Source organism: Telopea speciosissima, chromosome 7 (genome assembly GCF_018873765.1).
Source record: "Telopea speciosissima isolate NSW1024214 ecotype Mountain lineage chromosome 7, Tspe_v1, whole genome shotgun sequence".
Taxonomy (NCBI): domain Eukaryota; kingdom Viridiplantae; phylum Streptophyta; class Magnoliopsida; order Proteales; family Proteaceae; genus Telopea; species Telopea speciosissima.
Window position 1 is genome coordinate 21,824,479 of NC_057922.1, and position 26,889 is coordinate 21,851,367.

General features: G+C 39.5%; 2 protein-coding genes and 1 pseudogene across 7 annotated transcripts in view; all 3 read left to right on the forward strand.

The window, feature by feature from the left end:
* Positions 1-764: 764 nt before the first annotated feature.
* Positions 765-26,889, forward strand: part of LOC122670148 (UBP1-associated protein 2B-like) — a 53,389-nt gene continuing 27,264 nt past the window's right edge. The window contains exons 1-2 of one of the 6 annotated variants that reach the window (XM_043867135.1): positions 765-2,409; positions 5,144-5,282. In XM_043867135.1, the coding sequence (XP_043723070.1) occupies positions 824-2,398 (1,575 nt within the window). In that variant the 5' untranslated portion in view covers positions 765-823 and the 3' untranslated portion in view covers positions 2,399-2,409; positions 5,144-5,282. Of the gene's footprint in view, positions 2,410-4,555; positions 4,882-5,143; positions 5,283-26,889 lie in introns of those variants that run through there. The other 5 variants (XM_043867136.1, XM_043867131.1, XM_043867133.1 and 2 more) reach the window with 5 other exon arrangements.
* LOC122670150 lies at positions 19,861-20,084 on the forward strand (annotated as a pseudogene).
* On the forward strand, positions 20,941-25,119 carry LOC122668348 (disease resistance protein RGA2-like). The gene is made up of 2 exons (XM_043864933.1): positions 20,941-24,197; positions 25,074-25,119. The coding sequence occupies exons 1-2, from the start codon at positions 20,941-20,943 to the stop codon at positions 25,117-25,119; spliced, it is 3,303 nt and encodes a 1,100-aa protein (XP_043720868.1).

Genomic DNA, 26,889 nt, shown 5'->3' on the forward strand with positions numbered 1-26,889 from the left:
TTACCCACAACACAACCACTCACCTTTTTTTGTTCAATGAAAATAAAATCTATCATTTCACATGTATACCTAATTTTTTTCATTATAAATAATACGAGGACTGAATTTTCGCACACCAATCCAGGGGTTCAGATGGTATTGAGAACAATGGGGGTATTATTGACTTTGTACTAAGGGGTGGAATATTTATGACTTTAGATGGGTGTAGGAAAACTTTTTTTATAATATTAATTTGGGAGGGGTCTCGTGCACGGCCGTCCACCAAACGATTGGATGGGGCTGAGCAATGTACCATAACACAATCTCGTGTTTGAGACTTCCCTCTCCTCCCCAGTCCCTCATATGTTGGCCTTTGAGCCTTCCCTCCTTCTCTGTCGGTCCATGGGCCTCCCCTCCCCCTCCTTTAGTTGGCAAAAAAAAAAACGAACTCATTGATGTCTTTTTTCTTTTTTGCTCCTATCTTTCCCTACTCTTATTTACTAATAGCCATGGTTCAAAACCAAGACTGAGTTGGATCGTCCGTTCCACCCTCCAACCATCAGGTTAAAAGATCCCACCATCGGATTGGACCAATAATATGTAGGCCCAACATGCAAGCCCAATAGCCCATACTTTTTTTTCGCTAGACCCCAATAGCCCATACAGACACGATACGGAAATGTTGTTTTTTTGGTAAACCACCTGTATATATATGTTTCAACCGGTGTTCCGAACCCTACGCAGAAAGTAAACCCTAGCTTCGTTTTCCGTCGTATCGTTCAGCTCTCTCTCTCTCCTTCTCTCTCCTTCTCTCTCTCTCTCTCTCTGCGATTGAATCAAATCCATGGCGAAAAAGCGAAAGCTCGAATGCAAACCTGAACCAGAGCCAGAGCCAGAGCCAGAGACAGCAACCGTAGAAACCGTAGAAGAAGAACAGCAGCAACAACTAGAGCAAGAAGAACAAGTCCCCTTCGAGGTTGATGAAGAAGAAGAACAAGTAGACACCGGCGACGCAGAGGTCGCCGAAGAAGAAGATGAAGAAGAAGACGAAGAAGTAGACGAAGAAGTAGACCCAGAAGAAGACGGAGAAGAAGAAGAAGAAGCAGAAGCAGCGAAGGAGGGAGATGTTCAAAACCCCTCAAACCTTACAGCATCATCGACGGCTGTAGCAGCTTCTTCTGCACCATGGACTGCTGCTAATACCACTGCAGATGATGACGACGATGGAGAAGAACCTGTGCAGAATCTTCTGGAACCATTCAACAAGGAGCAACTGGTTGATCTCCTCCGTGAAGCTACTGAGAATCATCCAGACGTGCTGGATCGAATCCGCAAGCTTGCCGATGTGGATCCTGTTCATCGCAAGGTCTTTGTACATGGTCTTGGTTGGGATACCAATGCAGAAACCCTAATCAGTGCTTTCAAGCAGTACGGTGAGATCGAGGATTGTAATGCCGTCTGTGATAAGATTTCTGGGAAATCCAAGGGTTATGGGTTCATCCTCTTCAAGCACCGAAGTGGGGCTCGTAAAGCCCTAAGACAGCCACAGAAGCGGATCGGTAATCGGATGACGGCCTGCCAGTTGGCCTCTGCCGGGCCGATTCCGCCACCCGCACCGGCTGCACCGCCGGTTTCAGAGTACACACTGAGGAAGATCTATGTTAGCAATGTATCAGCTGATATCGATCCTCAAAGGTTGCTTAATTTCTTTGCTAAGTACGGGGAAATTGAGGAGGGACCGTTAGGGTTAGACAAGCAGACTGGCAAGCCTAAGGGGTTTTCGCTGTTCGTTTACAAGACAGTTGAGAGTGCGAAGAAGGCATTGGAAGATCCACAGAAGAATTTTGAAGGTCATATCTTGCACTGTCAGAAGGCAATCGATGGGCCGAAGCCAAACAAGCAGTACTACCATCATCATAACACACACCACCCTCAGCATGGCTCACATTATCAGAGAAATGAAAACCCTAATTTTATGGGGGCTATGGGGAGCCATGGTTCTGCTGTGCCGACGCCTGGTCACATGATGGCCCCAAGCCCGGCTGGGGTGCCATTCAACCAAGCAGCTACACAGGCGTTGAACCCGGCTCTAGGACAGGCAATAACGGCATTGCTTGCAACCCAGGGTGCTGGGTTAGGGCTGACGAATTTGTTGGGAACACTTGGGTCGACTGGAGTGGGGCCACAGGTTAACCAAAATGTGCCTCAGATGTTGAACAACACTAGCCATGGAATGCAGGGTGGGTATGGGAGTCAGTCTGTTGCGAATAATATCAGTCCTGGTGTGATGGGGGGATATGGGAACCAGTCTGCTATGCAAGGAGGATATCCGAACGCGCCTATGGGACAGGGCAATGCTGGTAGATCACAGCAAGGTGTGGGCCACATGGGTGGAGTTGCGCCTTACATGGGTCATTAGGTAAGGCACAGGTAATGGTAGACATAATCTCTTTCGGTAATACATGTTCTCCTATAAAAGAATTTTTTTTTCCTGAAATGAGTATTTGTTATATGGAATGCATAGGATAACTGTAAACTTAAAGTCCTACAGTTAGGCAAACTTTATTTTGTTGTTACATATGTGGTGGGCATTTTCATTTGTCAAACCTTCTGACAAAAAGATAATATCACACAAATTGAGGGGAAATCAGTAAAGAAATTATACAAATGAGTTTGGAATTGGCCGACATTTATAATTCCGTCCCTGTTTTATATTAGGATTCGAGTTTAGGAAGAATGAAATACATAAACATTTTATATTTCAGAAGTTTAGAAATTCAAATCAGTGATGATCGGTTACTCCATAACAGTAGTGTGGGTATTTTGTGATAGTTCTTATATAACTTTACTGACATCATTAAACCTAATTCAATGATAGTGAGTGGACTAGTGTTAAATGTTATATGAACTTTATATGACCAACAAATACTCAACAAAATGATAGTTGCTTAGGTGTCTGTTTCAGATGTTGAGTCTGGAGGCCTTCTGTTTGTAGAATAATGGGCGAGCTATTTGAAGTGTATAGTCTGTCTTATGAATAACAAAAGAATCAATAAATGACATTTGATTGGTTGAACTAGGGATATTACTAAATCTGAGATTCAGCTGGTGCCAAATGAAGCTTTGGGTAAATCCTGTTTGTTATATCAAGCATGAAAAGCTACTGTAGTTACTAGGAAGCTGAGTAATTTCTGTAGCTTTTCAGAAAAAAAAAAAAAAACCCTGGGTCACAAAACCCTGATGTTGGGTCGCTATGGGGGCCCATTCGGAAAGAGAGTCATATTATATGGGTAGTTGCAATTTTGTAAATTCACAGCTTCCATGCATGTCCATGCACCCCGTTGGTAGTCCTTGCACCCATTCCAAATTTATAGGTTTTTCAATAATCTGTTTTCCCTGATTGGCCAACTCCGTTTGGGCTGAAACTTGACATTTGAGCAGGGGACTCTGGGGGTCTACTTGTCCACAAAGTTTCAGTCCAATCTGATATGCCTTATGGCAGAAGTAGGCACCCAACCATGGCTTTGTTGTGTGAAGCGCCAGACCAGAATTTTTTTTAAAAATTTTTTTTTGAAAGAAATGCTTGGTGAGTCATGATGTCTATTGACCACCGAATATCCAATTCATGGAGGAAGTGTAGGGTGTGAGTGCCATGGAGTTTCAAATGTTGTCCTGCTTCTTGTCTTTCAGATGCTAATTGGTTAGGATATCTATTAATTCTCTTGAGCCCCATTCAATAGCTTGAAAGAAGCATTGATCCAACAATTCTGAGTATCATGTTGGTAAGCTTATCTTTATAGTTTATATAGTGGAAACTGGAATCATAATTCTATTGACCAATCTGGGTCATACTAACAGTGGTTGTCTGTGCTTATTTTGGTGAGAGTTTGGACCATGGCTTCTGTCAGAGTTGACTGTTGGTTGGTTATTTTGGATCAATTGTACATCTGCCTGGTGTTGAGAGGGGGATGGAATCACCAGAGAATTAGTGGTTTTGCGTTTTTCTGGCTCACGGGTTTCTCACTCTACTCAAAGCCTGTGATTCTTTGGCGGTGTTTATATTCATGACATATAATGTGTTTTTTTTTATTGCCTAATTTTGTGAACCGATTCATTTGAATTTAACGCTACCACAAGGTTGGTAAGTTTTTTGGTCTTTGTTTACATTGAATTACTAAATTTTGGAAAGCTAACTTTGTAGTTTCCTTAAAATGGGAATTTTCGTTCCAAAATTTACATTTATGTTGGTGAGAGAAACCTTTCACTGACAATCGTTTTCAAGTGTTTGGTATGTTTGGTAACATTTAATTTTGTTCTTCTTAATACTTTATCAATTGAGTTCTCCGTTTCTGATTTTTTTTGCTCATTATTTAATTGTGTACCTTTATTTTGTAAGAAAAATAGTTTGGTTGTTTATTAATTTGATAAATGGATGCTTTTGCTTTTGTAGTTCTGATTTAAACTGACATAATAAACTTTGGGTTTCCTACATTTCATAAGTTTTCCAGTTAAAGCTTTCTCAGGAAATTTTTGTTTTTGAAATAGGCTTTTTATGTGTTACTTATTCATTGTGCAGATACCTACTAGGTGCAATCTTTTAGTCATGGACTGGTGATTCTTCTGAAGTTCCAGGAGCTCATGCAAATGCGATCTTTGTCTTTGTGATGAAGTGTTGCTTTTTCATTACCATAAAGACCAGAACTTAGGCTTTTGTCAAGTGGAGTCACAGTGTTCTATTTTCCTCCTTTTCAAATCGTTCACTACTCTTCAAAAAATATGTACTATGTTGGATTTCGACATTTACTTTCTTTTAAGCTCTGGCCAATTGGTTGAGTTATCGAGTATGGAACTTTATGTACTTTGTGGAGTCGAGATAAATTATAAACAACAAATCTGCATTCTTGTTGGGGCTGGTTGATACTTGCATGATAGCATATACTCATAGTTGATCTGATTTTATGATACCTTTAGTACATATGCAATGATTGATTGTGGTTATCAGACTTTAATGCTGTTGCCGCCGTCAGTGATGTGGTTGCTTATTCTTGATGTTATTGCCTTACTTGGAAATACTTGTGTTGTCAGGTTGCCTGGCTGAGCATTCTGTTTTATTTATTTAGGTTAACATATATTTCTGTATTGCTTATCAGATTTGTTGTTGCAGGTGGTTTCCTCAAACAGTGAAGCAGCCTTTTCTGCTACTATAGATGCACCTAATAATCATACTATTTTTCTCTCACCCTTTAAGAAAACCTACTATGAGAAAAAAGGGTTCTTCAAATGGATTTCCTATTAGTTATTTGTGTCGGAAGTGCGTTGTGTTTGTAAGACTTTAGAAAATGCTAGTTTTCATATTTGTTATATGAAATAAATGGCCAAAGAAAATACCTAATAGGCAGATTATTGCTTTTTTCTTTGCGAGAAGTTTTTCTGCTGGATAAGCAATTTGTGTTGGTAATAATTTTTGTGGTCAATATTCCATAGGCTTGATTAGGGGTTTGAAAGCAAACCAAAAAGAATGTTCTCTGTGCCTTTCATTTTCAAAGGAAGATTGAGTGATTTTAGATGGGTTAAAATCTTTTCTTAATTTTCCAAAAATTTTGGGCTCTTTTCAGTCCAGAGGTGATCCCTAGTTTCCAAAATTTTAAGGCTCTTATCAGCCCACAGAGTTGATCTCTGTTATATTTAAGTGCTCAATTTTAAGCCAGCCCTTGAGGGTTTGAGGAGCTTATTCTTGCATTCACCGTTCTTGCTTCGCCCCTATGGTTTATCGTCTGGTTGGATAACATGTTTTCACCCGTGGAGTACTTATAAATTGTATGTCATCAATGATCTCCATGATTTTCGTAATATACATGTGTGATGGACATGAGGATTCAAACAACAAAGAGAAGAAATCTTCAAGTTGTTGCTGCTTGGGTATGTATTATTGGTCTTCATCATTGAGATTGCTTGGCATTTCTTCTGGCAACGGAAAGGTAATAAATTGCTCCAACTTTGTGGCTGATTATTTTAAGTGAAAGCTCTTGAGTTGTGTGAACTTAATTCTTTAAAGTCAGAAGCTGCCATCGATATCTATAAATTTGGGAGATGTAGACAATGAACTCTCTATAAAACACTTGTCATTAAAAAAATTCTGTAAAAACATTTTTATGGATTGGCATTTGGTTGAGTTGGTTTTTGTCTAGCAAATTCTTTGGGATCTCAGCTTCTCCGTTCTTGTATGATATGCAATTTTTGCTATAGCAAAATTTGCTTTATATGTACCCGTAACTTCAATTGTTTTTCTAATCTATTTATGGAACACATAAATCTCTTTTTTGGGTTTTTAGGTTTCTGTTTGGGTAGCAACAATTGTCATTGAAAAGAGACTAATCTGAGATTTTGAAGCAAAGGTGTTGGTTTCCTTCTTGTTTAGTCTTATCCAAAGATAAAATTCTGAGATCCTTTGATTTATCAAGTCAATGTTTTGAACTCATGGGAGACTTCTTTGTACTCTTTGATTTCTAAAGATGTCTGGCTCATAATGAATAGAGAGACGCTACCCCACATCGACAGTGGGGTATTCTCCCACGCCACACCAATCACGGCATAGGAAACGGTTTCGTCAATGGGGGGGTCCCACATGGTCAGGGAGGAAAGAGTGTCAGTGCAGGGCCTACATGGTCAGGATGTGAGAGGGTGTGGGAAAGCATCCCTCACTGTCAGCATGGGATTTTCCCTTTATTTATAAATATGATTTCATTAAAAAAACTTTTCTCGTGAAAATATGAAGTCGTTTTTATGTTTGAAGCAACTAATCTTTTTATTTTTTGGGTTGCAAATTAGCAATTGAGTTTATTACTAGCGTTTGGTACTATGGTGGGCTTTCTTATAACAAACTAATTGTTGGAAGAAAGTTTATACTGTAGGAGATTTTTAGGTTACAGATAATTATTATGAACCGAACTACCAATTTGGTTTCTCAAAATAGTGTCTGCTGTGAGAGTTTTTTTTTTTGTTTATTAAGTAACGGGAGCTTGTTGTGGATCCTTTGCACCTGGAGCCTTTTCTCCCTCACCCTTGTTAACGACTATTGCACTTGGAGTATTTGGATATCTCCAGTTAATTAATGGGCTTCTTTTCACTCAATTCTTATGTAAGGATGGACTCTTTACATGAGTTACAATATGAGCTTGTTGTATCTCTGTATTTTTTGAATTATTAGCCAAATGTTACCCTCTTTTATAAGAAGTTTACTCACTAGTGAATCTGTTCTGAAAGTCTTTTTTGCTTTGATAGGCAAGATCTCTGTTTTATACTTATGATGGTGTCAAAGACCGTTCTTGACAGCATCTGTTTGTTGTTTCAGTGATTTCAAATTCAGTGTATGCATGATTGAACTTCCCGAATGTTTTCTCTACTCTTCTTTGTACGACGTACAGCTAGTTGACCATTTATATTTGGACTTTCTTAAGTTTCATGTATCCTTTCCTCTTTCCCGCACTTGGATTTGTTTTTTCGTTTAAGTAATGAACTACTTTGGAGAAGTAGGGAACTTTATTTCTGTCCGATCATGACATTATCTGATGTCGAGCTGCTTTTATGTATCGCGAGGCATCTTGACTCGGTGGGTCACGAAACCAAGACAGCGGTGCTGGCTATAATGGCACTAGAGAGATATCTAAAAACCAGATAAATTTATTTAAACAACTCAGATATGCATGAAAATCTGGTCAAATGGTCTATTTGTCGAGGAGAACAAGTCCGTAAAATTTTATGTTGTTCTAATGGTCAGATTCGAAGATATGGTTATAGTCTAAAAAATAGCAGGTCATCAAAATAGCAACCAGATGCAGCAAGTAATAGAAAACAACAGGTAGAGTCAAGAAGTTGTAAGTTAAGCCTACTTATAATAAAGTTCAGACTTAGAAGGGGGTGTATATAAATTAAACTTCAGCAGTTGGAAGCTTGTAAAATAGAAACTAAGCTGTAACATCATTCAAAGATGGCAGTAAAGTGCCAACAGAAGTTCTGATTGATGGACAGAACTGGAGGCTGTAATGGCACTAGAGAGATCTGAAAACCAGATAAATTTATTCAAACAACTCAGATATGCATGAAAATCTGGTTGAATGGTCTATTTGTCAAGGAAAACAAGTCTGTAAAATCTTATGTTGACCTAATGGTCAGATTTGAAGATAGGGGTAGAGTATCAAAAATAGCAGGTCATCAAAATAGCTACTAGATGTAGCAAGTAATAGAAAACAACAGGTAGAGTCCAGAAATAGTAAAAGGTAAGGTCACTTGTAATAAAGTTCAGATTTAGAAAGTAGGGTGTATAGAAATTAACAAGTTAACTTCAGCAATTATAAACTTGTAAAATAGAAACTAAGCTGTAACAGCACTCAAATATGGCAGTGAAGTGCCAAAAGAAGTTCTGATCGATGGACAGAGGTTGAGGCTATAATGACAGTTGAGAGATCTGACAACTGAAGAGAGAACTACAATATTTAGTCAGCAGATGCTAAAGTAGAAGAACAAAACAGAATTTGAACTTGTATGTGCAGAAAATGGTAAACAACAGAAAATTTACCTTGAGAAAGGAAAACTAAAGTATAGAAGAAAAGGATATGGACTGGGACCCTCACTTAGAACTTGACTAGCATCTCACTCATCCATTTTGGCATCCGACCAAGCTACCTTTGCATCCCACCCAGGGCTTCACTGCTTCTTACAGCAAAGGAGCTATGAATCTCACAGAGCTAACAAGCAAAAGCTATGTTTGAATCTCAAAATCGTAGGGCCTTTGTGTAGTCCCTTTCTCTTTAGGTATAGAACTAAGAAATAAAAGAACTAGAAAACACCATGCACAAGCTAGGGAAAGTCTCATTACAACTCAACTCTTAAAAAATAGAAAATTTCTAGAAACTCTGAGAAAATAAAAACAAACACCTAATTTCGTATAGGCTTCAAATCCCTCATATTTGCGATTTTATAGAATTAGCCCATTACAATAGAAAACTAAAAAATACTAAACCCATTGGGCACTCAAAAGTTAGCTTATTGGTCCATTCCTGGTTCAGTCTGACCCAATTAATGTAGTGCTAATAGGATCACAGGTTAAGGTACAGAATGGAATCCAAATTGGGAGAAAACTGATAACTCTATTTAAACTACTCAGATATGCATGAAATACTTGTCGAATCGTCTATTTGTCAAGGAGAACAAGTCTGTAAAGTTTTATGTTGATTAATGGTCTGATTTTGAAGATATGGGGTCGTGCTTGGCGTGTTGGTCAAGTGCTCATTTGCTGAACGATTGGTCACGGGTTCAAGTCCTGGAAACAGCCTCTCGGGAAATAGGGATAAGGCTGCGTATATTTGACCCTCCCCAGACCCTGCTAAACGCGGGAGCCTTGTGCACTGGGTACGGCCTTTTATTTTGAAGATATGGGGTAGTCTTAAAAATAACAGGTCATCAAAATAGCAACAAGATGTAGCAAGTAATAGAAAACAGCGATTAGAATCAAGAAATAGTTAGCCAAAGCCACTTGGAAACAAAGTCCAGATTCAGAAATCAGGGTGGACGGAAACTATCAAGTAAATTTCAGCAATTATAAGCTTGAACAAATAGAAACTGAGGAAGAAGTACTGCTGTAACAGCACTCAACGATGGGCAGTGAAGCGCCTATAGAAGTTAAGATCAATGAACAGAGGTGGAGGCTATAACATTACCACAAAGTGATCTGAAAACTGAAGAGAGAACCAACAATATTTAGTTTACAGATTAGAAAGTAGAACAAAACAAAATCTGAACTTGTATGTGCAGAAAAGGGTAGACAACAGAAAACCAACCAAGGACTTCACTGCATCTCACAGCAAAGGAGCTCTGAATATCACAGAACTAACAAGCAAAAGCTATGTTTGAATCTCAAAATTGGAGGGGAGTTTTGTAGCCCTTTCTCTTCATTTATAGAATTAAGAAATAGCACAATTAGGAAACTCTCCATGTGCAAGCTAAGGAAAGTCACTACGCAACTTAACTCTTAAAAGTAGAAAGTTCCGAGAAATTCTAAAAACATAAAACAAACACCTCAAATCTCTCATATTTAGGATTACAGAATTGGCCTATTACAATAGAAAACTGGAAAGTACTAATAACCCAATGGCCTATATAACCCATTGGGCACTCAAAATTAAGCCTACTGGTCCATTATGATCAAACTGATGGCCATGGTTTGCTGGTGCATCACTGAAAACTTAAGAGGGAAGCTTTAAAAATTCAGTCCTATGTACCTCTTTTGGGGTTTGTTTGTAAGCTTTCGGATGGATATGGAATTAGGAATTTTTGGCACTCTTTTTACAAGTTTTTTTTCTGCTGGAACATGTGATTTTTGGCAAACCTTGTTTTAGGTGTACAGCTTGTGAATTTAGATCAATTTTGTCCACAGTTTTATATAGTTACTTTCAAGGTTTTCCCAAGTTCATATTGTTTTTTCTTGATTACTTTTTTCTTCTTCCTTGTAATTGTTCTTGTTAAATCTTATGCACCCATTCTCTTGGGAGGCTACATAGGATGATTTGAATGAAAGAATCTGCGGGCCTCTATATTTGGGACATACCAATCTTTGGCTTGGAGAAGAAAGAAGGGGGGGGGATTCACTGGCTTACTCGTCGATTAAATTCTTAAGATACTTTCACTTCTTTGCTTTTGAACCTCTCAAATTCCCATGATTTTGTCACCACTTCCTGATAATGCTATCCTTATGTCTGGATTTGAAGTTCTTCTTTATGCAGTCCGGCTACACAAGGTACTCACCGTGAAGAGTAGAGGCTCCTGGATTCAGGAAATTTCCTTTACTAGAATCCATTTGGGTCTTGAGGGTAAGATTTCGCCTTTTAGTACTTTACATTCCTTTTTTATGTTTTGCATGGTCTTTTTTGTTAGTGTTCCTTGTTCTGTTTTGGTGGGCTTGTTTTTATTCTTGTTCTTTTATCATTCTTTTTCTTCCTCATGCAATTGGCCTTTTCTCTTGGATGATTATTCATCATAAACCAGCTCAAGTAATTCTATTGTTTCGTTTATGGTGGATTTGAACTTTCATACTAGCTAGGATATATATTGGGTAGGGCTTTTTGGACCCCCTGCGGGAAGTATTTGTCCTGGTTTGGAACATTTTATTCGATTGATTTTTCTTATATCTCTCTTGACCTTGTGCACTTTGGTTACTTTCTCTTATATCTCTCTTGACCTTGTGCACTTTGGTTACTTTCTTTATTCAAATCGATATTCAAATTTCTTCTTGTCCACTTAATTGGGGCTTTTGGGGGTGGGGTTGGAATATATAATATTATATTGTAGACACTACCCATTATATCCACACACACCTGGCTGAGGAGAAATAGAGGAAATGGATTTTGCAATTGAGTTCCAGTTTTTCTTGGATGAAAGGAAAGTTTATGTAATGATCTCTTCCTTCTCTATGTATGGTTGTTTTTGAAAAGAAAGGGACTGATGGCTCTTAGGTTTTTTTTTTATTATAAAAAAATTGTTTCTACTCCAAAATACTGTTATAAGATGTTCGCTAAATGACCACAAAGAATGCGATTGTGTTGAAAGTTCGTCAAGATTTTCTTTCTAATAATAGAATTCACTTCATAGCATATAAGATTTATAAAACTAATTTACGGATGTGCGTGTTAATCATGTGATATATCTGTGTTATTATTGGAGGTTAATTAGCAAACTCTATTTACAGTGCTGTTCATCGGGTTTGATGATGTGTTTTCAACTGGAACCATTCATCGGGTGTTTTTCATTTTTGTACCTATCATGGTGCAGTGACGATGAATGTTTTTCATTTTTGTACCTAACATGGTGCAGTGAATTCTAGCAACACCACTAAAGGAAATGATCATGTCCCATTCGGCAGGTTATACTGTAGTGTGGAGATTGGCAGCCTCGCAACTCCGCATGTTTTTTCTCCGTAAATGCATGTTTAGTTCTTCTGCGATGCTTTGGTTGCTAGGTTGCCGATGGTGTTTACTAGTTGCCCAGTCCATGGTTCTGTTTCTCGGTAGCGATGGATCTTGTGGATGGTTACTATTCTATGGAGCAAAGACGAGTGGGATTGAGAGGGTAGGTTGGTGTGGAGATGGTTGCTTACGTTGATCATTTTTTTCTGTGACAGTACCTCCGTGGGTTTAGGTCTTTAATTCGTCATACCTCATTACCCTTGGTTGGTGTAAGCAACGGTGTCGAGTAACGTGTGAGGGTTTTTATGTTTCAAGTTTCTGTAATGTTTTCAATCGTGTTAAGTTAGTGTGACTGATTTGCTAATTTGAACGCTTGGTGGATCTTAGATTGAAATATTTTTTTGGGGGTGGTGGTGGTGTTCATTGGTTGCAAGAATTTGGCCCATGGTTAGTGTAGTTGCACTACAACAATTTCAAGTATAAGGTGCTGGCTGAGGGTTGTTCCTTTTGTTATTTACGATAGAAGAGTAAAAGTTTGATGCATATTCCTATGTTTTGACCTTGGGGTTGACGTACGGTAAGATTTGGTATGATTTCAATTTCGGTTTGATTTCATTAAATAGTCAACAAATAGGTTTTTTATGAAGGGATTGAAATTGTTTGCATCAATCTGAATTATTTCAAGAATAAGAAATTTATTTGATAGATCAAATTTTTCAGAACAAATTCTCTATTTCTTTAGGAGAGGGTGGTGGTGGTGGTGGTGGTGGTGGTAGTAGTAGTGGTAGTGGTAGGGGCAGGGGCGGAGGTGAGGTCAGGGCCGTCCTAAGAAGGTGATTGTGGCGGGAAGGTGGTGCTGGCATGGTGGGGAGGTTGTGTTGGACGGTAGTAATTGTTGTGGGGTTAGCGTATTCGCATGGTAGTGAGGTGTTGGTGGCACAGTCTGGCTTGTGGTGGGGTAGTGGTAATATCATGGAGGTGGAGGTGGAGGTGACCGGGGGGCGGGGGTGGGGTTTGTTTTGTAATGATTGCATGGTGGGGTTGAGACCATTTTGAGGATTTTGTTTTCTTTTTATCATGAAAGTACTACATTGCCCATCAAATTAACGATGTGTTCGAAATTGGAACCACTCCTCAGTTGGAATTCCCTTCTATCTGATTTCTATTTAAGTAAGATAAGGTGATAAAATTAAACCAAACAATTTCTAAAAGAAAAATCATACCACATAAACAGATACCCGATACCCACGGAAGTATATATTCCTTCTCACAATACATGTGTGGAATTGTGTCTGAAAAGGAATAATTATTATGGAAAATTACATGATTAGCTACTTTTGGGTGGGTTTTCATTTACAAAACTGTCCACTCTATGTTTGAGGTAACAAAAATAGACAAAGTTAAGGTTTACAAAACTGGACAAAATAATGTCTCTCTCTCTCACATTTATGTTTTTAGACATTTTTACCTTTGTCATTGTCTTTTTGCCCAGGCATGCTCCATTCCCTGCAACCCTACCCTTGTCCTAGTCACTGCTATTCTCTGATACCCCAAGTAACAGAGGTAAAAAAAAGAGATTTTTTTAGAAGGGAACTGCCGAAGAAGGAAGGAGAGTCACTGTTTTGTCTAGTTATGTAAAACTAAACTTGTTTTTGTCAATTTTTGTTAACTCAAACATAGGGTGGACAATTTTGGAAAACCCAAGAGTAGCTAGTCATGTAATTTTACCTAATTATTATCTCCAATTCGTTGTCTGCACCAATTCACTCCAATTCCTCACATAGGAGTAGGATCTTACCCCACCTTGGGTAGTGTGATTGGGCAGAGGGTAGGGTGGTCATTTCTACTCTTATGGGAAGAATTGGAGGAATTGGAGCGTGCAACGAATTGGAGGGGATAACGATTCGTCTGAAAAAGGGGAAAAAAAAAAAGAAGAAATGGAAATGGATCACTACATTAAGTTGGAGAGTGCTGTGGCATTTTAAACTGAATATGTGAGAAGGTCAAGATGTCAAATTTCAGATTCTAGCCAATTAAATTTATCAGATCATTTTCTTCAAACATTCTATTCAATTTTGGGTTCACAGAATTGGATCTGAATGGTGGAATCGGCTTACATGATTCTAAGAATTTTTATCGTATGCGGTTCCCTAGTGCCTCTCACAAGAGGAGGGTGGACCCCATCTGGGCAGAGTGTTTGGTCAGGTGCCTCGGGTGGGTCCCACCCCCCTCTTGTGAGAGGCACTAGGGAACCGCATCGATTAGGGAACCGTAGACGATAATGATTCTGATTCTAATTGTGGCTTTCCCTCCCATTTTTAAAGTTGTTAAAAGAGTGAAAATTCAGTGAAACTTACTTTTACCAAGATCTATAAGGTAAAAAACCACAAATTTATGTTGTTTGATTCCTATTTCGATTGATCTAGCTTGATCCTCTTTGAATGACAACTTAAAAAAACCACAAATTTATGGAAATTTTTACTTCTTATAAATTCAATTTTCTTGGATTTTCCCCAATTTTGTTCGATTCCTATTTCAATTGATCTAGCTTGATCCTCTTTGTCGATATTAAGTTTCTGACCTTAATTAAATTTCTCACTTTCTAAAGTGCTTGTTTTTCATTTTTGAAAGACCAAAGATGATTTTGGATTTCAAGTGATGGATCTTATTGAAGTATCCGTATCCTTTTATACATGTATATGGAGAGTTCTATCGTAGGTGAGTAGTTCCTTTATCTTAGGAAACTAGTTTACAAGAGATAAACATTAAAAGAGATATACTAGAGATTAGAGATAAGATCAGCCTTTTGAGTTTTGTTGACTGGAGTTTTGTTATTAATTTTGCAGTACACGAGTTAATCTACATGATAGAATACGCCACATACATCTCAATGGCCAATTTCTTATATTTTATATAATGGAAAATCAAAGCTGCCTCTCGTAGAGCCCTAGACACAAGAGTGAAGATTATAGAGTGCACAAAATAATCTCCCATTTGCATTGCATCCTGCGAAATAAAAATTCTCATCCATGTTGATGCCCTTATTCACTCTCATTTGCCTCGCGTTGGCGTAGGGGATATGCGATCATACAATGATTCTTTCCCATCATATATATTTATGAACTAAAAATCATTGTCAGGTCAGGTAGTGTCACACCAGTGCGGGGGCAAATCAGATCGCATGTAAGGATATCAGTATAGATGCAATTAGGGGTGCAAGTTTGGCCCTGCTGGCCCGAGTCTGGGCTGAGATATTTGGCCCTGAGGGCAGGTCAAGGCTGGAAACTTCTGACCCTGAGTTAGGGTCGGGTCGGGTTAGGGTTGAAGCCTCGAGCTAAGCTTGGCCTGGCCCGGCCCGACCCTGATTTAAGTTATACTATAAAATATATATTGATATAATTTATACATTATGAACTTTAAATTTCACCCACATTTTTTTATATAATATACTATATATGAAGACAATAAGTGTTACAATATAATTTATTATATTATTATTTTATGTAAAATTAATAAGTTCTTCTCAGCCCATTTCAACCCATGCATTTCTTTCCCCCTCCCCATGATCAGGGCCAATTAGGGTTGGCCCGGCCCGACCCTAAGGGCGGGTCAGGGTCGGGTCGGGCTTGGGCCCAGCTAAGGGGACTTAGGGTTGAGCTAGGGTTCTATAAAGCCCAGCCCAACCCGACCCTGTTGCAGCCCTAGATGCAATTTTTTGATTATATGAGGGATAGGGTGGTTCTTTCTTCTTCTGTTCTTGTGTCTAAGCCTAGCGTTTTGTTCCCCAAATCTGAAGTTATTGGCCATCAAGATTAATTGGTATAAATAATTTTCTTAAACCATTGAATGCCATATGTCATGATTGAAATACCATATGAAATAGAAAAACCTGCTAAAAATTTTCAACAATCTACTTAAAACAATTTTGTTCTTTAAAAATAGTATTTTTGAGATATTGTAAAATTCATTTAACAACCAACCAATGAACATCAGTAGGCGAATGCATAAATTGAACGACCTTATTAACGACAAAACCAATATTAGGTTGGGTCATGAGACGTACTAGAAGGCACTAACCACCTTGCAAAACTCAGTGGTATCCGATAAAAGAGAACCACAAGAAACCATCAACGGTGGTGAAGAAGCCATTGGAGTGGCAACTGGTTTAGCACCATCCATTTTTGTGGTAAGCAACAAGTCGGCGATATATTTTTGCTGATTTAAGAAGAGACCATTAGCAGTCCGATGAACCTCTATACCCAGAAAATAGTGCAAGCTCCCCAAGTCTTTTATAGCAAACCGTGTAGATAAAGTAGCTAGTAGGCTTGTGATGGCAAAGGAGGAGTTACTAGTCACAATTAGATCATCCACGTAGATGAGAAAATATAGGATAATGTCTTTGTCATGATAGATGAATAAAGAGGAATCTGTTCCGTGAAGGTTTGAAACCATGAGATTGGAGAAATGAACTGAGACTGGTATTCCAAGCACACGGTTCTTGTCGAAGATCATAAAGCGATTTGTGGACCAAAGTCGGGATTGGTAGAATCCACAAATCCAGGCAACTGGGACATGTACAAAGTTCCAAGGTGATCCCCATGTAAGAAAGCGTTTTGAATATCCAATTGGCGTAATGGCCAGTTGTGTGTGACAACAAGATAGAGAACTACAATAATAGTTGTAGGTTTTAACCACTGGACTAAATGTCTCATTAAAGTCAAGACTTGGGCGCTAGTGGAGGCCTTAGGCAACGAGGCACGCCTTGTGATCCTCAATTGAACCGCCAAATTACCTTTTAAAACGAAACACCCATTTGCATCCCACAACATGTTGATTGGGATGAGATGGGACCAAGAACCATGTTCCATTGCGGAGAAGAGCATTGAACTCCTCAATCATTGCTTGTCGCCAAGATGGGACACGAAGAGCTTGGCTGTAACAAGTCAGTTCACAATCAATGGGAATGGGATGTTTAGTTGTTGTCAAGTTGAGCTAGGAAGAAGGTTTAACAGACCCAGTTTTGGACTGTGTCAGCATTGGATGGATGGAGATGGTTGATAAAATGGAAGAGGGTGGAGGTGGATCATTATGTGGTGAAATAGCAGAATGGGGCTCAACTGATGTTTCAGTAAGGGACAGTACATCAGAGGAAGTGGCAACAGGTAATGCTGCAATGGTCTCTGTGGGTAGAACAATAGTCAGTGGCAACAGGTAATACCGTCAGGGAATGCAGCTAATGAAGTAGGGAAAGGAAAGATGAGAGGAGGAACAAAGGTATACCAAAGGTCAACAAAGAGTGGTGGGACTGAGCCGGAGGATTGGGATACCAAAGCAAAAGGAAAAATTAGATTCTTCAAATATAACATGACGTGAATTGCATAGGCGATTGGATCTTGTATCAAGGCACTTATATCCTCTATGGTTGAGAGAGCATCCAAGAAAAAGACAAGGCTTAAAACGAGGATGAAGCTTATGGGGAGAATAAGGACGTAGCTAAGGATAACATAAGCATCCGAAGGTGCGTAGTGTAGTATATAGTCTGGTGGCGTGTGAAAAAGCCTTTCCAATGAACTAACATAAGCAATTAAGGGTGATGGCATACGGTTTATTATACAATGGTTAAGAAAGCGTACGACCAATATTGTGTTGGGAGATGAACATGAAATAAAAGAGCTAGGCCTGTTTCAATAACATGACGGTGTTTCCGTTCAACAATCCCATTTTGGGCTTGGGTGTGTGGACAAGAAACTCTAGGAGAGATGACATTAGTTGTGAGTAAAGGGATAAATTTTTGAGGGTTTTTCTACAAATGCCTCCCCTAAAAAACCCATTTGTACAAATGTATCCCTACAATTTTTCAAATTGCAAACTCCCTCTCCTTTCAAAACATTGTAATATTTTCATCCAGTCCGTTAGTACGCGTGAGTTTCAGGGAATCTAATGACCAAAATCACCCTTATGACAAAAACCCACCAAAATTAAAGAATAAAATAGCCAAATTGCCCTCATCTTCCTCAAATTATTTAGGGTTTGAAACTAAAAATCAATTTGAGGAAGATTTGAGTTGAAACTAAAAAATCGAAGGTGGGATGATGGGTAGTGGTAGTGGTGTTGAATGAAAGCGACCATTTCGGGTGGAGGACCTGCCAGTAGTGGTCACACATGGTGGTGAAAGGAGATTTCATGGTTATCTGACCTTGCTCGTTGGTGTTGGACTGTTGGGTACAGAGACATCAGTAGAGGTGAGAGGAAGAGAAAAGGAGACAGGGCGAGGGGATCCACAAGGGGGAAGCTGAAGAGCAGCAAGCCTGCAAGTGTTCTATTTCTTCTCACTCTCTCTTGGAATTGGGAGCGGAGACTGAAGAAGTGGGCTTTTCAACGTTTTCATTACTGTCTTTTTAATGGAGGCATGGTGGAATGGTCATGGCCTCGTGGGTATGTATGTGAAGATGGGTTTATCTCTCATACCCAATTATCTCTTTATAAACAAGAATTTCACATAGGACAGTAAGCACAACTGAAGGTCAATCGGTCATTCTATAGCATTCTTGTGATGGGATACTATCGATTGATGGAAAACATGACAAAATAGACCTAATTTCTTACCAAACCAATACAATCTTTAGTTTAGTTAACAAGTTGATTGTAAGTTTAGTAGTTTGATGGAGGAGGAAGAAGAAGGGTTATGAAGAGATAATTGGGTATAAGCTAAGGTTAGTACAGTGACGATTTTCAGTTTCAACCCAAATCTTTCGTACACAATTTGGGGAATATGAGGGCAATTTGATCATTTTATTCTTTAATTTAATGGATTTTTATTATAAGGGCATTTTAATCATTAGATTCCCTGAAACTAATGTCTAAATGTCCTAGATTAACGGACTGGACCAAAGTGTTACAGTGTTTTGAAGGTAAGGAGGAATTTACAATTTGAAAAGTTGTAAAGATGCATTTAGACAAATGGACATTTTTAGGGGGACATTTGTAAAAACCCCATTTTTATCGTCCGCTAGACCTTAATGACAAAGCAAGCAACATGAAATTCAAAATATATGCATTATCTGAAGCAAATTGACAAACCGATATCAAGTTGCAATGCATACTAGGAACACAAGAGATTCGAAAGATAAAACTGTGAGCCAAACAAACTAAGAATTGAAGAACCAGTGTGAGATACTTGTAGACCTTTACCATCGCTTACAACAATCTGATCGATCGGGTTCCTCATAGGGAACACTCAAAGAAAGATTTGACATATTTGCAGTTAAATGGTCATTAGAACCGCGCGGAATCTGGTAACCAAGCATTAGTAGAAGAAGAGGGGTTGATGCTGAACACATACCAAGAAAGGCATGATTGAACCTCTGTGGACAATTGGTGGCAATGTGATCATTTTGAGAGCAAATTTGACAGCAATAACGATGTATGTTGGTAAAAGAGGATGAAGATGAGATATCACCTGAGACGAATTGAAAGAACCAGAATCATGATTTCCACAGTCAACAAGAGATGAAATCTTGGGATACTGATGATACGATCCTTAATGGAGAGCTGATGTTGAGAAAATCGAGGCTAAGACTGAGCTCATCTGTTATTGTAATAGCGAAATCGTGATCCTTGACCACGATTACTAAATCCATTGGTTCGATGACACCTTCGACGTCACCGTAACCTCCGGTTTCGCCTCTTCATCCCAACCGAAACCACCAAAGGTGACGTCATTCACCTCTGCTACTGCGCTTCCCTCTCGACACAGTAGAAGCGAAGGTCAGATTCACACAACCCATTTACTAAATGAAACGGGTCATTTCAATTGGAGAAATAGCAGTCTCCACAAAGGAGATTGGAGTAGCGGGGGTGCTTGCAGCGATAGTAAACCATTCCACGATTGGGATTAAACAATTTCCAGATGTTTATAGGGCAGCAAAGGGTTCTATCACTTCTGTTCCGATTTCCTCATCCTCGTCCCCGAGCTCCGCATCATAAGCCAAGATGCCGTCGCATAAAACCTTGAAAATCAAGAAGAAGCTCGCGAAGAAGATGAGGTAGAACAAGCCCATCCCTCATTAGATCCGCATGAGGACCGATAACACCATCAGGTACAATGCAAAACATAGGCTCTGGCGCCGCACAAAGCTAGAGTTTTAAGGTGTTGTGAGCTAGCTCTTTCTGGGTCAAATTAGAGTTGGTCTTGCAAGAGAATGGCAATTTAATATTTATTGTAATTGGTACATTTATTAATTGGGAACTCTAACGCGTCCATAAGCCAGATTTTGTTGCAATTGGTGTTTCTCTCTGTTGCGCAATATTTTGAACAAGATGGTTAGTTCAATAAAATAAAAAAAAAGGGCAGCAACGATGTACTATTGCACAGCAATTCCCTTGTTCTTCTTGCTAGGGGTGTTATTGATTGGACGAAATTTGAAACCCTTGCTAGGTGTGTTATCGATTGGACGAAATTTGAAACATCATCCCCAAAACCTGAAGTACTCCTCTGCGACAAAAAAGAATAGGAAAATTTTGAAACCCTAGATTATCACCCCCAAAACCTGAAGCTGCGACGAAGAAGAAGAGTAGGAAAAAGAAGAAACCCTAGATTCTCACTCCCAAAACTCTGTATATGCACGACCACCATCGGCGGTCACCAACTTGCCTCCACCACCGGCATTTTCCTACCCTTATTTTTTTAGAAACCGGAGGTCGGTGTAACCGGTTAATACATGAACGGTTAAGATTAAAGGAAAATATTTGAACGGTTTAGATTTTAGGTGGTGTGTTTAGAATCGCGTTTAACGCGCAACTCAGATGATCAACATAACGGAAAAGTCACAAAAGGAAGTCAGCCAGGGGTGATCAGGTCAGTCCTCGCTCTCACGGATTGATGGAGCAGAAGGAGTACAAAGTAGCAGAAGGACTAGAGCAGAAGGCCCTAGTCCTAATTGTTTGGTCTCTCGAAGTTCGTAATACAAAGTAGCAGAAGGAAGAGAGAGAGAGAGAGAGAGAGATGGCGAATAAATTGATTTCTGATGCATTGAAGGCCCTTATTTCTGATGAATTGAATGACTTAATGACCATCGTGCAAAACGGGTGCAGAGGCCATAAAGAACTAGAGCAAAAATCTTTCATCCTCCAGAAAATCCAAGCAGATATTCAGGACGAAGAGGCGAAATCCCTCAAATCAATGGAAAGAGGTTCTGAGGGCTGGAAAGCAAAGCATGCCGATTTTCTAAAGCTGAAAGACCTGGTCTACGATGTTGAAGACCTCATAGACATATTAATTTCCGAGGCTCTCACTTCACAGATTCAACAACATGAAGGCCACTTCGTTGTTTCTCGGATTGGCACCAGGGCTTTCCATGCCCAAACCCAAATTGATGATGAACAGGGGAGCAATGGTCTGGTTGCCCGAACTAGTGACAAGGTTCGCAAATCCTTAACCCTTTTTCGTGATTTCTTTCCCTTGAGAAAGATTCGTCTTAACAGTGAGATTGGTGAGTTGAAAGCTAAAATAGAGACGATATCCCAAAAGGAGGTGGAACCCTCTTCTGGGTTTAGGGTCTATTCTGAAGACCCAAAATCTTTTCCTGAGATACACGTTTTTGGGAGGAAGGCTGACAAATTGGATATAATTGAAATGTTATTGTCAGATGAAGAGGAGATTGAGCAGGCATTTCCTGTGATTTCTGTTCTTGGTCCAGTGGGTATTGGGAAGACGACCCTAGCTCAACTTGTCGCCTGTGATGAGAAGGTGAGGGAGCATTTTGATATCAGAATGTGGGTTCCTGTTGGTGATTGTGAAGGTTCTGATTTTGATGCGGAAGGGGTTTCTAAGTTAATTTTAGAATCTGCAAACTTCACATCATCTGATGGCTCTGATCCCTCACAGTTTCTACAAGAATTTGTGACAGGGAAGAAATTTTTCCTTGTTTTAGACGATGTGTGGGCTGAGGATGTCAATAGGGTGTTGCTATGGATAAAAACCCTTCAAACTGGACATAAGGGAAGCCGGATTTTGGTCACGACCAGAAGTGAGAAGGTGGCGAATGAATTGGGCACACCTTACTTGTTGCAGCCTCTGGACAAGAACTCTATCTATCGTCTGTGTGGATGTTTGGCATTCTGGCACAGTGGAGTTTTTTTGAAGGGCGATTTCGACCAGGACAGCAAGTTTAAGGAGCACTTCCACAGGGAGATGTTTAAGAAAACTGGTGGATTTCCTCTGTTTGCTAAGGCTTGGGGGGGCATTCTTCTTTTGGAGGATACGAAAGGAGGATGGAAATCTATCATGGAATGTGAGATTTGGGATGCTTCCAGATATGGGATGTGGCAACAAAACCCTCAGCATAATGTGTGGAAGGATGTATTACAGACTTCTGTATCGAGTTATGTTCGCTTGCCTGCATATCTGAAAAGGTGCTTCAAGTACTGTTCACTATTCCCGAAAGGATTCTGGGTCGATAAGGAAGTGTTGACCCAGTTATGGATGGCTGAAGGTTTTATCAATCATGAGAAAATTGGTGGGGATTATTTTGATGAACTGTTGTCACAAACTTCTTTCTTTAAGGACATAGAGAGAGATGACAATGGTAACATAGTTAGATGCAAGATGTATGAGCCATTACATGATATTGTTCGTTACATAGCAGAGGATGAATGCTCTGTTATGACAGATGGAACCTTCAAAGGACCCCCATTGACTTCAAGTACCCGCCATTCATCATTGCATTTTTTAGAGAAGACAAAGCCTATTCTCAGCTCATTGGACAAAGCTAACAAAATGCGCACCCTTTTATGTTTCGGGAATCCGAGCTACCTCAGAGTGCCAGGTGATTTCTTCTCTCATTTGAAGTTTCTTCGTGCATTAGATTTGAGTCTACCTCTAATAGAGGAGTTGCCACATTCTGTTCGTACATTGAAACAATTAAGGTACCTTAATTTATCTTATACACGAATCAAGAAGCTTCCTCCATTCATATGCAATCTTTATTTGCTTCAAACCTTGAAGGTTTCTCATTCACTACTCCATGAATTGCCCAAAGGGATTTGGAAGCTTCAAAAGTTGAGGCATCTGGAAAATGATGCCACTCCCATGAATCATTTACCACATGGGATTGGAAGAATGAATAAAATGCAGACGTTGAGTGAGTTCATTGTGGGAGGTGAGAATAGCACTGGAGAGCTAGGGAAACTCACACATCTCCAAGGAAACTTAATTATTAGTAATATGGAGAGAATTAATGATATGGATGATGCTGGAAGAGCAAATTTAAAAGGGAAAGAAGGTATAGTTTCTCTAGTTTTGGATGGCAAGAAACATCTGTGCCCACAAAATTCAGATTGCAAGAGGCGTTGCAATTCTTTGTTATTGGTGCATATGTATAAGGAGGCTATGGTGTCAAAAGATTGCAGTGCTAGTGAGATGGAGAGGGTGGCAGAAGTGTTTGAAGGCATCAACCCCCATAAAAACTTGAGAAGATTGGAAATATGGAACTATATGGGATCCAAGTTTCCCAAATGGCTCGAGGATGCATCACTTGTGAATCTTGTCTCTTTGAAATTTTGTAAATGCCTGAATGTGGACCATTTACCCCTCCTGAAAGGTGAACTTCCATCCCTTAAGTTCCTCCATATATGTGAAATGGATCGGATTAAAATTATAGACCGCTGTGACCTAAAGGGATTTCCAAAGCTAGAGAAACTATTTTTGGAGAAAATGCCTTGTTGGGAGACGTGGAAACTGGAAACAAAGGAAGGGGAAAGCCCTTGTTTCATGGAACTGATACTTAGTAATTGTCCCAGTTTGAAAGTACTTCCAGCCCTGCCAGTAACATTGAGGAAATTAGCGATTCGTAATTGCCCAGCCATTTGTCATTATAAACCTTTTCCACCTCTGGAATACCTTGCGCTGAAAGGTAATGTTGGAAGTCTACATTCTATACCAGAAATTCCCCAGCTCAAGTCATTGACAATTGGGTCATTGCCAGAAGTAAATTCTTTACCAAGAGGGCTACACCAACTCAGGGAACTTAGGACACTGAATATCCACTTTTGCCCCAAGTTAGTTTCATTGCCTAATGAGCTGCAACAACTCACTAAACTTCAAGAAATAAATATGGCTGGGTGTCAAGTTTTGACAGAGCAGTGGCAGAAGGGGATAGAGGAAGATTGGTCTATGATAGCTCGTGTTCCTGATATAGAGATGGACAACGAAAAATATCCTCCATCAAGTCCAACTGTCAACAAACTTCCTGCCTTCATAAGGTTAGATTCCTTAACTATTTATTAAACATTAGCTACTACATAGCTATGCTATATTATATATGGATTGTAATTTACTAGATCCAGGGTACAGAGCCAATGCTGTGAAACCCTATCATAGTGCGTTGTCACTAGGGTTTTTGAAAGTTGAATTGGAATGGCTGGTCAAACTGGATTGAACCAGGAAGGCGTTACCATTTTTAGGATAGTTGGTAAACTAAAAAGCCATTACATTACCTTACTTTTTCAGGTTCTATGTTTATTCTACAGTTAGAAACTACACATAACATAGACTGCAATCTGAACCAAGAATGGTATACCTTTATGCAATGATTCTTTGACTGGAAAATAAAAAGTGAGCTTGTTAAGCTCTTACAATGGCTTACTCTTTCAAGCAGTAACACTTCAGTTCAGCACTGTTGAGGCTTCTTTCTTCAAGCAGTAGCTTAACACTTCAGCATGGTAGTATCTCACAATAGCATTCAGTTTGGATTAGTTATTGAGAATTTGTTCAATTCTACGTTGATTTAGGTGACATTGATTAGCATCATGGAAATCTCGAACCTTGATCCCCTTTATCAATTTTCCTGCATCACAGAAATGGGAACCTGAAATAGGTTAACACTTCCAACTTCCATGAACCATGATAACTGCAAATTGTGGTTGGAATCTAGAATGCTACGTGACCATCTCTTCATCTCCTAGTCAACCAAGCCTTGAACCTTAGACCACATGGTTGCATACACAATTAACAAGCCATTGAGGATACCAAGAGGATACGTGACCATCTGATCCTTAGCTATTAATCATACATCCTAAAATCATAATAATTGAAGTTCTTGTGATCCAAACTGACACTAAATGGTTTCTTTTGTTCAGGAAGCCTGAGGTATTACGCAATGATGCTGTCGATGGTGAAGAGTGATGCCGATGCCATCTTGAGTGGTGATTACAATATGACAATGTTGACATTGTTGATTGCAAATAAGGATATGGTGGTGATGATGATATAGGATTGGGATGAGGAAGAAGACTTTGGCAGTGAGAATTATGAGAATAAAGAAGGAAATTTCTGTATACCTTTTTCTTGATCTTGGACAACAAAGTTTGTTGACCTTGGGACCTATTTTCTCTGTTATTAGACTTATCTGCTACTATTTCTCTTATTTTTTTTTTTTGGCTCTGAATGTATTATGAAGAAGGATATAATACATACAGAGCCCAGGCACATGGGCAGCCTGTGCAGGGGGGCAGGGTGGTCATTGCGCCCACCCCCATGTGCCTAGGTGCAGGCTGCGCTGCGGCACGGAGAACAGCGCCCCATAGTTTATTTATTTCTGTAACCAATAGGGCCCCGTACTACCAAAACGGGGGAAACATAATTTGGCTCTCCTCCTGCTGTAGCGAGCCCCCCGCTCCCCCCCCCCCCCCCTCCCCTTGAAATGACCAAACCCAGGAGTTTTGCTGGGCAGGATCCTCCACCTCCCGCCACGGCTGGAGGAGAGCCAGATCCAGGGGAACAATATTGCTAGAGGTACATTCTATACTTGTCTCTCGATGTTTGTTTTTCTCTCATTAAAATAAAATAAGTTTCAAAATAAATTAATTTTAACTTGTATATTTTCAGTACATAAAGATCTAAATGTTGTCTTTGTCCCTAATCCATTTGGTAAGTTTGCAGCCCAAAAGTAGGGCTGTCAACTGGTAGGGTAGGGGGTAGGGTAGGATAATGGCCTTACCCTTTTCCTACCCACCTATCCTCAAGGGTTTAATTTTTTTTTTTTTTTGTGATAGCTTGGTATAAATTCATTACCTTACCATCCAAATGAGGTTCGGGTAAGGCTGTTAAATGGGTAAAGATGACTAAATGATTGACTGAAGTTTACATATTGTATATGTATAAGCCATAGGTGCTCTTGTTGGCAGAGCATGTATGGATATCTTTGATTGGGACACCTAACTGGTCCACGTGGAAGGGTCAAATGATAAATTTTGCATTCCAGCATATGTCCATGCATATCTACTGGTACTCTAGCTATTATTGGACCTCTTTTAATTTTTTTGTGCTTTGTTTTGCCACGTATCGACCTTCAGTTGGGCTGAAATGTGTGACATGCGAACATGGGACCTTGGAGATCTATCTGTCCGCAAAATTTTTGTCTAATCCAATCTGTTATGTGGCAGTAGGCATTCCGACTGTAACTTATTATGTAAACTGTTAGACCAGAAAAGCTTCTCCCTAATAAATAAATATATATTCTTAGGTGGGTAAATTGAAATGGCCTCCAATGAGGGCCGGATAGTAAGTGGCCAAGGCAAGTAAAATTGACAACCCTATTCAAAAAGCATTTTCCCCTTGTGGCAATAGGAAATTCCAAAAATTGTTTTTCTTGGTTGGTAGAAATAAGCTCAATTAAGGGTGCAGGAAAAGCGCAAGGAGTCGGTCTTACGAAAATCGAACAGCAAAGGAGTGGAATTTGGCCAGTCAGTCTTTCCTGCTAAGGAGTTCACCTTTTAAGCCAAGAAGTCGGCCACGCTGTTAATCTCCCTGGGAATATGAAGAAAATTACAAGTTCTAATGTGAGTCATTAGAAGTTTGACATCCGAAATAAATGGGAGGATATCAAAAAGGGGAGGAGAATCAGTAGTGTTGTATTTAACTGCTTCCAAGCTGTTTGATTCCACTCTAACACAT

What these genes read in the sequence shown, in the direction of transcription:
- LOC122668348 (XM_043864933.1), top strand. Translation starts at nt 20,941, where the DNA reads ATGGCGAATAAATTGATTTCTGATGCATTGAAGGCCCTTATTTCTGAT. An exon ending in AAACTTCCTGCCTTCATAAG is followed by an intron (nt 24,198 to 25,073) that starts GTTAGATTCCTT and finishes TCTTTTGTTCAG; the next exon opens with GAAGCCTGAGGTATTACGCA.